The sequence below is a fragment of the Oncorhynchus nerka genome, linkage group LG17 (genome assembly GCF_034236695.1).
Source record: "Oncorhynchus nerka isolate Pitt River linkage group LG17, Oner_Uvic_2.0, whole genome shotgun sequence".
NCBI classification, from domain to species: Eukaryota; Metazoa; Chordata; class Actinopteri; order Salmoniformes; family Salmonidae; genus Oncorhynchus; species Oncorhynchus nerka.
In genome coordinates this window covers 34,988,189-35,000,235 of record NC_088412.1, presented here as the reverse complement: position 1 = coordinate 35,000,235, position 12,047 = coordinate 34,988,189, and the positions used below count along the sequence as shown (strand labels likewise).

At 42.7% G+C, this 12,047-nt stretch overlaps 1 protein-coding gene across 1 annotated transcript in view; it reads left to right on the top strand.

The window, feature by feature from the left end:
• Window positions 1-12,047, top strand: part of LOC115145159 (carboxyl-terminal PDZ ligand of neuronal nitric oxide synthase protein-like) — a 249,689-nt gene that overhangs the window by 140,830 nt on the left and 96,812 nt on the right. Inside the window, exon 5 of the mRNA XM_029686485.2 lies at window positions 9,008-9,116. Within this exon, the coding sequence (XP_029542345.1) occupies window positions 9,008-9,116 (109 nt within the window). The remainder of the gene's footprint in view (window positions 1-9,007; window positions 9,117-12,047) is intronic.

Genomic DNA, 12,047 nt, shown 5'->3' with positions numbered 1-12,047 from the left:
ACAAATATTTACAAATGAATACAAATTAAAGAACTAAAATATACTCGTTGCATAAGTATTCACCCCCTTTGTTTAGACAAACCTAAATTTGATCAGGACTAAAATTTGGCTTAACAAATCACACAATAAGTTACATGTACTCACTCTGTGCGCAAGAATGTTTTTATGGGCCTAAGACATGGGCCTAAGACATTTAATTTAACGGTAAAATGTTTTTTATTGCCTTTCAATTTGGCAAGAACACAACCAGTCATGGATGTTTTCATCTTATTGTCAAACAAATCACTTCAAAAAGTAGGTTACCTGAGCATGTAAAAGGGGGGGGACTCATGTCTCATTCAGGGGTTCTGAGACCCCCGTAGTCCCCCATAATTCACAATTTGTCTGTCCCCAATACATACAACATCTGTCCCCCATACATACAACATCTGTCCTCCATACATACAACATCTGTCCTCCATACATACAACATCTGTCCCTCTTTCAAGTATTGCATTTCAAGCACAGATTCAACTACAAAGTCCAGGGAGCTCATAAAAGAAGGGCAGTGATTGGTAGATGGCCAACAATAACAAATCAGACATTTAATATCTCTTTAAACCTGGTCAAGTGAATAATTATGCTGTGGATTATGTATTAAACCACACAGACACAACAAATATACAGTTGTCCTTCTGAACTGAGCTGCAGGACAGGAAGGAAACTGCTCAGAGATGTCACCATGAGGCCATTGGGGACTTTAAGGAATACACTTGTTGGCCTAAATGCAAAGCCTTATGTTTGGGGCAAATCTAACACAACACATCAATGAGTAACTGCCTCCTTATTTTCAAGAATTCTTGGTGGCTGGATCATGTTATAGGTATGCTTGACATCGGCAAAGACTGGGAAGTTTTATCATAATACAAATAAACGGGATAGAGGTAAGCACAAGCAAAATCCTCGAGGAAAACCTGCTTCAGTCTGCTTTACACCAGACAATTACCCTACAACACAAAGCCAAATCTACACTGGAGTTGCTTACCAAGAAGACAATGAATGTTCCTGAGTGGCCAAGTTACAGTTTGGACTTAAATCTGCTTGGCTAGCCATGACCCCCAACACCTTGAGAGGTTGAATCATTATTTTAAGAATAATTGACAAATATTGCACAATCCAGATGTGCAAGGCTCTTAGAGACTAACCCAAGAAGTCTCACAGCTGTAATCACGACCAACGTTTTTATTTGTTGAATGTATTACTTGTATTGACTCAAGGGGGTGAAAACTTTTTTTCATTTTCCGTTTTTCATACATTTGTAAGAAATGTCTAAATGTTTTCCACTGTTTTCCACTGTGTTCGCGCTTATACATTATAAGCGTCCAGAGATGAAAGGTAAACATACTGGCACTTTTCACAGAGGCGTTTCCTGAAATGAGATGGATGTGTGTATGTGTGTGTGTACAGGATGCTCCAGTGATCTTAATGCCACCATGATTATTTAATCAAGATAATCTCACCGTGTAATCTTGCTTGGACAAACAAACTGTCTGCTTCATTTATATACACTCTCTCTCTTATCACAGCTGAGAGGCCTACAGTACAGTACTGTATCTTCACTGACAGGGTAAAGCACCCAGACTCTCACCTCCCAGGGACCACAGATGGTGTAAGCCAATAATGGAGGGTGTTAACAGTGTACTCTAGTAACACCGTCAGTCAGTGGTAGATATTGGCAGACATATATTCTAGTATCATAATAGATTATCGTATGGGACAATATACAAAGGTTTTTGAGAAAATCTTATTTTAAGTGTCATTTGGAGCACATACAGAGAGCTGTGAAATATGGCTGTGTTTATATCTGAAAATCCCTGAAACTGATGAACTCTAAAAATGCCACGAGTCCATGAACCTTAACATCCCAGTTTTACTTACCTAACATAATTTATGGTATCTCTGTTACACAGAATGGAATAGCCCCAGAACATATATCAACTTTGTCAGTGCCTCTGCACCAACAAGTTGTTATGTACCGTGTTTGTTTATCTCTCTCTCTCTCTCTCTCTCTCTCTCTCTCTGTCTCTCTCTCTCTCTCTCTCTCTCTCTGTCTCTGTCTCTGTCTCTCTCTCTCTCTGTCTCTCTCTGTCTCTCTCTCTGTCTCTGTCTCTGTCTCTCTCTCTGTGTCTCTGTCTCTCTCTCTCTCTGTCTTTCTCTCTCTCTCTCTCTCTCTCTCTCTCTCTCTCTCTCTCTCTCTCTCTCTCTCTCTCTCTCTCTCTCTCTCTCTCTCTCTGTCTCTCTCGCTCTCTCTCTCTCTCTGTTTCTCTCTCTCTCTCTCTCTCTCTCTCTCTCTCTCTCTCTCTCTTTATTGGCATGGGAAACATGTGTTAACATTGCCAAAGCAAGTGAGGTAGATAATATACAAAAGTGAAATAAACAATAAAAAATTAACAGTAAACATTACACATACAGAAGTTTCAAGACATTACAAATGTCATATATATATATATATACAGTGTTGTAACAATGTACAAATAGTTAAAGTACACAAGGGAAAATAAATAAGCATAAATATGGGTTGTATTTACAATGGTGTTTGTTCTTCACTGGTTGCCCTTTTCTTGTGGCAACAGGTAGCCTAGTGGTGTAGCCTAGTGGTGTAGCCTAGTGGTGTAGCCTAGTGGTGTAGCCTAGTGGTGTAGCCTAGTGGTGTAGCCTAGTGGTGTAGCCTAGTGGTGTAGCCTAGTGGTGTAGCCTAGTGGTGTAGCCTAGTGGTGTAGCCTAGTGGTGTAGCCTAGTGGTGTAGCCTAGTGGTGTAGCCTAGTGGTGTAGCCTAGTGGTGTAGCCTAGTGGTGTAGCCTAGTGGTTAGAGCGTTGGACTAGTAACCGAAAGGTTGCAAGTTCAAATCCCCGAGCTGATAAGGTACAAATCTGTCGTTCTGCCCCTGAACAGGCAGTTAACCCACTGTTCCTAGGCCGTCATTGAAAATAAGAATTTGTTCTTAACTGACTTGCCTAGTAAAATAGAAGAAAAAAAACGGTGGAATTTCACCCAGTAGATATGGGAGTTTATCAAAATTGGATTTGTTTTTGAATTCTGTGTAATCTGAGGGAAATATGTGTTTCTAATATGGTCAAACATTGGGCAGGAGGTTAGGAAGTGCAGCTCAGTTTCCACCTCATTTTGTGGGCAGTGAGCACATAGCCTGTCTTCTCTTGAGAGCCATGTCTGCCTACGGCGGCCTTTCTCAATAGCAAGGCTATGCTCACTGAGTCCGTACATAGTCAAAGCTTTCCTTAAGTTTGGGTCAGTCACAGTGGTCAGGTATTCTGCCACTGTGTACTCTCTGTTTAAGGCCAAATAGCATTCTAGTTTGCTCTGTTTTTTTGTTAATTCTTTCCAATGTGTCAAGTAATTATATTTTTGTTTTCTTATGATTTGGTTGGGTCTAATTGTGCTGTTGTCCTGGGGCTCTGTGGGGTGTGTTTGTGAACAGAGCCCCAGGACCAGCTTGCTTCGGGGACTCTTCTCCAGGTTCATCTCTCTGTAGGTGATGGCTTTGTTATGGAAGGTTTGGGAATCGCTTCCTTTTAGGTGGTTGTAGAATTTAACGGCTCTTTTCTGGATTTTGATCATTAGTGGGTATCGGCCTAATTCTGCTCTGCATGCATTATTTGATGTTCTACGTTGTACACGGAGGATATTTTTGCAGAATTCTGCATGCAGAGTCTCAATGTGGTGTTTGTCCCATTTTATGAATTCTTGGTTGGTGAGCGGACCCCAGACCTCACAACCATAAAGGGCAATGGGCTCTATGACTGATTCAAGTATTTTTAGCCAGATCCTAATTGGTATGTTGAAATGTATGTTCCTTTTGATGGCATAGAATGCCCTTCTTGCCTTGTCTCTCAGAACGTTCACAGCTTTGTGGAAGTTTTTTGTGTGCTCTAGGGCAACAGTGTCTAGATGGAATTTATAGTTGTGGTCCTGGCGACTGGACCGTTTTTGGAACACCATTATTTTGGTCTTACTGAGATTTACTGTCAGGGCCCAGGTCTAACAGAATCTGTGCAGAAGATCTAGGTGCTGCTGTAGACCCTCCTTGGTTGGTGACAGAAGCACCAGATCATCAGCAAACAGTAGACATTTGACTTCGGATTCTAGTAGGGTGAGGCCGGGTGCTGCAGACTTTTCTAGTGCCCGCGCCAATTCTCTCTCTCTCTCTCTCTCTCTCTCTCTCTCTCTCTCTCTCTCTCTCTCTCATATAAGCAGAGCTCCATGGATGACCTTGGAGTCACTCTCAAAGCTCTGATCACATTCTACAGCGAGCAAGCCAGTCTCATCTACAGAAGCTGGTTTGGGACTAGAGGCTTGGGGATCTAATGTGTGCCACACAAGGCCTTTCCTCTTTATCTGATCTTCTTACTTCTTTATCTGGCAGGCAGGCAGGCAGGCAGGCAGGCAGGCAGGCAGGCAGGCAGACAGGCAGGCAGACAGACAGACAGACAGACAGACAGACAGACAGACAGACAGACAGACAGACAGACAGACAGACAGACAGACAGACAGACAGACAGACAGACAGACAGACAGACAGACAGACAGACAGACAGACAGACAGACAGACAGACAGACAGAAATCATGTGGTTGAGTTGCAGGAGAAAAAGGGAGCTCCACACATTTTTTATTTATTTATACAAAAATAAAAATATTGAACCTTTATTTAACTAGGCAAGCTCCACACATACACAAACACACACAGAGAACACACACACAATTTATCGTAAGTTGTTGCGCTTTATGCGATCTCCATAGCCCATGTAACCTTCATCTGATATCAGTCAATGTGAGGAGAGATTTGAGACTTCTGAGAATAGCTATGTAATAGAATATGATAAGGACAAGGGGCTTTGATTTGCTGGACCAAAAGCCTAAAACTGACCAACCCTGGGCTATGCAGTGTTATGTCTCCTACAAGCAGTCCTCTCTATGACATGACATTACTCTACTAACATCTCCATATTGTGTGAGCATGTGTTTGCCTCCCAGAGGATGAATTAGTGCAGTGGGAGGTTTGTCTTTGTTGTTGCTTAATGGAATAGGATGCATTTCTCTGTTGAGCGCCATCATTGAGCTGTTATTCTGCTCAATATAACCTTCCACACACACACCCACATTGTAATTGTTATCCCCATGAAGTGTATTGAGTCACTATCAGCTCATTCCAGCTCTGACAGGATACAGTATAAACCTCAACACAAGCAGCTAGTCAATTAGGCATGGGGGGCTGTATTGTACACACACACACACACACACACACCACCGCTGGCTCCGCCTCTTCAGAGTGAAGGACAGCAAACAGAGGAGGATGATAGATGATGATAGAGATGTGTTCTTGCAGGGTATGTTTATCTCTGGTTTTGTTTGCATTTGACACGGAGATGGAGTAGTGTGAGAGCAGTACTGTACTACACACCGCTCTCTCCCTCACTCCTGTCGTGTCCATCTGTCTACAGGGGTCACTTAGCAGGCTTTACTTTTCTAAGCCTCTATAATATTCCATCATGACTGTGCACGGGATGGAGGGAGGTGTGTGTGTGTGTGTGTGTGTGTGTGTGTGTGTGTGTGTGTGTGTGTGTGTGTGTGTGTGTGTGTGTGTGTGTGTGTGTGTGTGTGTGTGTGTGTGTGTGTGTGTGTGTGTGTGTGTGTGTGTGTGTGTGTGTGTATAAACAAAATATATTCTGTACAGGTCAGAGTGATCAAAACAAAGCAGGCCTTAAGAGCAGATATTCATAGCACAAATCCTACGCAGACAAACAAAAACAAGCAGATATTTATAGCCATTCTACACTAAGAGCATACGTTTAAAAACAGATATTCTTAGGTGTTTTAAAGTAAGAGCACTACAGTAGTTTATGCTCCACTGCCAGCGTATGGAGTCTGACTGTGGGCTGACTCGGACCCCATCACCAGATGTGAAACGTATTTACATTCACATGTTATCTTGACAGGGGACTAAAAGAGACCAAAACAACCATGTTTAACTTTAGTTCACATCCATCTTTCATGATGTTCTTCTACACTTTAGATATTGTAACCAACTATGTAGTAAAAGTTCACTTGAATCTTTTATGATTTGATTTTATGCTTTTCCAGAGGATAAGAACAGGTTAAAACAAGTTGTAATATCCTGTCTGTAAGATATTGTGACACTCACAGTGTTGTCTGTCTGTGGTTATAGTCATATCCTGTAATGAATGCTAAGAGATCATGATGCTGATATGCTCTATGTTGGCTGCCATCTTTCCTCTGCTGTCTGCGCTAATTACAGTCGAATCTGTCTGGACACACACAAACACAAACACACATACAGCTCTATCTGGCAGGATAGAGGGGGAAATATTGATACAATTTGGTTACTATAAGTTACTGTATCTCTCAGAGCGTGTGTGTGTGTGTGTGTGTGTGTGTGTGTGTGTGTGTGTGTGTGTGTGTGTGTGTGTGTGTGTGTGTGTGTGTGTGATGAGAGAGTACTGTGGCCTGCAGAGCCTCTTAGCAGCTGGTTTATCTGCAGTATATTTCATAGCAGATATAAACAAAGAGTAAACAAAGGCACATCACTAAATTACTATGACATTATATCACCATATCAACCTGCTCCGCTATTAAAAGTGGTGTGTGTGTGTGTGTGTGTGTGTGTGTGTGTGTGTGTGTGTGTGTGTGTGTCCAGATTGTCATACCATATCGACCCTGTGCCATCCCATTATATTCAGTGATACCGGCACTGAGCACAAGGGGTGCTATTTGTTTTGCAGAACAGACATCCCAGTTTATAAAGTTATACAAGTAACAAAAAAATACTACTCATAGTTTGCTGCACACACAATATATAAATTGGACAGGAAGCCTCTTGATCCAGGAGGGGATTCTCTGCTGTTACCAAGATTTTGCAAGAAGCTAACCCGCCAGAAATCTATTAAGTTACCAAGCAAACCAAATGCAAAAACTGCAGAGCATTTAGCACATTTTAGACAGTTAACTTAATAGTTATAAAATATCTAGCTAACAAAAATGTAGTTGTGAATTCCATACTGTAACCACAGTAAATCACTTCGTTGTGTGCTTGTAATCAAACACCATGTGATTGGGGACTACCGGTAAGCTTCATGACAAAAGATAATGGAACAGGTGAAATGAAGAATGAGACCTGCTTTATCTCCTAACGTATTGCACAAGTTGATTGCAGGTATTTACTTATAAAGTAGCGACAATGATTCACGTTTACATATACATAGTTTTGACAATATTAAAAAAACATCCTATGGCTTTTTCCAAATACCTCGGTATACGGTATACCGCCCAAGCCTGTGTGTGTGTGTGTTTGTGTTTGTTGGTGTGAGTCATCCCGGATAGCTTTGGCTGTCCTGGTCTTTGTTGCACTCTCTGTGCTAATCACCACACCAGGACCTACATCACTGTCTGCATGGTGAGTCATAGTGAAGTGCAGGCAGGGAAATAACAAACTGGAGCCACCAAGAAGTTAGGGGATATCAGCAAGGCCCCTGGCATGACATACACAGTTCTGAAAGGTTGTGTTTAGTTTCTCTCACAGCGGGAGCTGTCCTCTGATTTGTCTAGAAGGGGTGTTCGTGTGTTCGTGTATGTGATAATGTGTGTGTGATGTTTTCTACCTCGGGCTCATTGACGTTTATCATTTAAAGAGCAATTAGGGGGAAAAAGCAGAGAACGGGACTGTCTGACTGGGCTGTCGTTGTTGAATCAGACAGATACAGTATATGACTACAAGAGTTGAATATCTCGTTGAATATCTCATTCCCAAATCATAGGCATTAATATGGAGTTGGTCCTCCCATTGCTGCTATAACAGCCTCCACTCTTCTGGGAAAGCTTTCCACTAGATGTTGGAACTTGCTTCAATTCACCCACAATATCATTAGTGAGGTCAGGCACTGATGTTGGGCGATAAGCCTGGCTCGCAGTCGGCTTTCCAATTCATCCCAACGGTGTTCGATGAGGTTGAGATCAGGGCTCTGTGCAGGTCAGTGAAGTTTTTCCAGACTGATCTCAACAAACCATTTCTGTATGCTTTGTGCATGAGGGCATTGTCATGCTGAAACAGGAAAGGGCCTTCCCCAAACTGTTGCCACAATGTTGGACACACAGAATCGTCTAAAATGTCATTGTATGCTGTAGCGTTAAGATTTCCCTTCACTGGAACTAAGGGGCCTAGAACGAACCATGAATATAGCCTCAGACCATTATTCCTCCTCCACCAAACTTTACAGTTCGCACAATGCATTGCGGCAGGTAGCGTACACCTGGCATCCGCCAACCCCAGATTTGTCTGTCGGACTGCCAGATGGTGAAGCGTGATTCACCACTTCAGAAGTAGTGAGTGTTGCCACCGAGGACAGACAATTTTTACGCGCTATGCGCTTCAGCGGTCCTGTTCTGTGATCTTGTGTGGCCTACCACTTTGCGGCTGAGCCGTTGTTGCTCCTAGACATTTCCACCTCACAATAACAGCACTTACAGTTGACCGGTACAGCTCTAGCAGGGCAGAAATTTGATTAACTGACTTGTTGGAAAGGTGGCATCCAATGACGATGCCACATTGAAAATCACTGAGCTCTTCAGTAAGGCCATTCTACTGCCAATATTTGTCTATGGACATTGTATGGATGTGTGCTCAGCAACAGGTGTGGATGAAATATCAGGGTTCCACTAATTGGAAAGGGTGTCCACATACTTTTGTATATATAGTGTAAATGTCATGATGTAAGTAGCCTCTGGTCTCAATTCAACACAATTATATTACACTTGTTTGGTACTCTAGTTATTCTGTAAAAACTGTGATAGCTAGTTTGTGATTACTCACTGTCTTTCATTGATGTAAATGGGAGATTTACGTGAGAGGTTGAGTAACACAAACATATTTTAAGTTAGGGTTCAGCACTAGGGTAACTTTTGGTTGTTTATCCAGTTCCTCTGTTTCTGTCCTGTAGGATCTTCTATGTATCTCATGACTCCCAGGACCTGAAGATCTTCAGCTACATCGCCAGAGATGGACAGAATAACGTCTTCCGCTGTAATGTCTTCAAGTCCAAGAAGAAGGTGAGATAGACACACACTTTATCTCTCTTTCCTCTCTTGCGTGATAATGTTTTACACAGTACCATTTACATGACTGAGCCATGTCCAGTCATGATTGCTAAAGGTAGCAAAGAAATTCACACCCCCTCTTTCCCTCCAGCTCTTTATTTTAATTTGTTTTAATTATTGGTTGGAATTGTGAACAATAGCCAAATCAAACATGAAGTCAAATCCATTCGCCCTATCATACTGCAGCTCAGCGGTCAGGGGGAAGTGGTCAGTCGGTTCGTGTTTCAGGATGGTGGTGTGGTCAGGAAGTGTCTATGCACTCGGCATTTGATGGCCTGAAGACCACTGTGATGTCACCGATAACGTGCTCTGGAAGTTTATTCCATTAACGGACAGCAGTTTTAGGAAGTTTCTGTCCAGGGAGCGTGTTCTAGTGACTAGGTGGGTGAGAGCATGGTCTGGCATGGCTGTGCATAGGCGGGTAGTGCAGCGCCTGTTATACGGTGGGTGGAGCATAGCTTGCAGGTCTATGGGACAGTGGTGTGAGTACATTTTGTACGGGGCTATAGCAGCAGCCCTGTACAACCCTCTCACATGCTCCCTCCCCCTATCAACTATGCCGCACACACACACACACACACACACACACACACACACACACACACACACACACACACACAAAGTCTTAGTCCTGGGAGATCGGGGAGTGAAATACACTGACATTCACTTGGGCAGCTCTGGCCCGAGGCCATTGAGATGGAAAGCACTTTTCCTGAGCGCGTGTGTAGGTGTGTGTGTTTGTGTGTGTGTGTGTGCGTGTGTGTGTTCATGTGTGTGTATGTGTGCGCACATGCGTTCCTGCCTGCGTGCTTGTGTAAGAGAGAGGGAGAGAGCGAAAGTGTGTGTTCTAATCCACAGTCACTCTAGCATGGAGAGACACAAAGCAATGTGCATTGGAGGGTGACTGTAATAAAGTGCTGTAGGCCGATGGCTGTACTGTACCAAAACACCACCTGCACGTATTAAACAGTAAGCTGAAGTTAAAGTTATTTGTCTCTTTTAAAGGAATTCACAGATGTACAGTGAACAAAGCCACACACCACAAGTCAAACTTAATGATGGTGTTGGAGTTGTACTTGGCCATGCAATCATGAGTGAACCGGGAGTACAGGAGGGGACTGAGCACGCACCCCTGAGGGGCCCCAAATCAGGGACAACGAATGACAGTTGCCTCTGATTGAGAACCATACTTAGGAAGCCTGGTTTCACTTTTGAGTTGTGGGTGATTGTTTCCTGTTGTAATATTTGTTTTACATTTCAGGACTGTTTCGGTTTTCGTTTGTTCATTCACTTTGTTATTTTTTATTCTTTCGTGTTCAGTTGAATAAACTTAAATTGACACTTACCACGCTGCACATTGCTCCGACCTCTCTTACTTTTCGTCAGAAGAAGAGGAGAATCGTTACACTACATAGATAGTGTGGTCTACAGCTTATCATGAGATACTCTACATCAGGCAAGCAAAATGTTGAGACTTCCTTAGATATCGTCCACCAAAAATTTACAAATTTACAAATTTACAAAAATGCATAGGCCCCCATCCCATGTCTTACCAGAGGCTGATGTTCTGTCTTGCTGGTAGATTGTATAACCCGCCAGCTGTATATTCTTAACGTCATTCAGCCACGACTCTGTGAAACATAAGATATTACCATTTTTAATGTCCCGTTGGATATTCGTGCTTTCAGTTCGTCCCATTTATTTTCCAGCGATTGAACATTAGCTAGCAGAATAGAAGACAAAATTAGATTAGCCACTCATCTCCTGATCCTCATAAGGCATCCTGATAACTTTCCGTGAAATCTATGTTTCATTTTCCAGCGAATCACAGGGATTTGGGCCTGGTCAGGTGTCTGTAGTATATCCCTCGCGTTCGACTCATTGAAGAAGAACTCCTCATCCAATTTGAGGTGAGTAATCCCAGTTCTGATGTCCAGAAGCTCTTTTCAGTCATAAGAGACGGCAGCAGCAACATATTTTACAAAGCAAGTTACAAACAACGCGAAAAAACAAACAAAATAGCATGGTTGGTTAAGAGCCGATAAGACGACAGCCCTCACCTCTGATGCCATTATCATGTGGTGGTAAATAGCCAGCTACGAGAAATATAGATGAAAACTCTCTTGGTAAATAGTGTGGTCTACAGCTTATCATGAGATACTCTACCTCAGGCAAGCAAAACCTCAAGACTTCCTTAAAATTAGATATAGTGTACCAGTTGTTATTTACAAATAGACACAGACCACCACACCTTGTCTTACCGGAGGCAGCTGTTCTATCCTGCCAATGGACCGAAAACCCAGCCAGCTTTATGTTATTCATGTCGTCATTCAGCCATGACTCGGTGAAACATAAGATATTACAGTTTTTAATGTCCCTTTGGTAGAATAGTCTTGATCGGAGCTCATACATTTTGTTGTCCAATGATTGCACGTTGGCTAATAGGACTGATGGTAGAGGGGGATTACTCACCTGCCTTCGGATCCTTACAAGGCACCCCGAACTATGTCCCCGATATCTCTGTCTCTAATTCATGTGAATGACGGGGATTTGGGCCTTGTCGCGTTTCTGAAGTAAATCCTTCGCATCTGACTCGTTAAATCATTTTTTTTGTCCAGTACGAGGTGAGTAATCGCTGTCCTGATATCCAGAAGCTCTTTTCGGTCATAAGAGATGGTGGCAGAAACATGATGTACAAAATAAGTTACAAATAATGCAAAAAAACACACACACAATAGCACAATTGGTTGGGAACCCGTAAAACAGCAGCCTTCTCTTCTGGCGCCAACCTGGTTTCATAATGGTTGTGTCTTCATCACACTGTAATTAACGAGGCTGTCTCCATCACAGACAGTTAATTGAAGGGGAGACCTGCAGGGAATA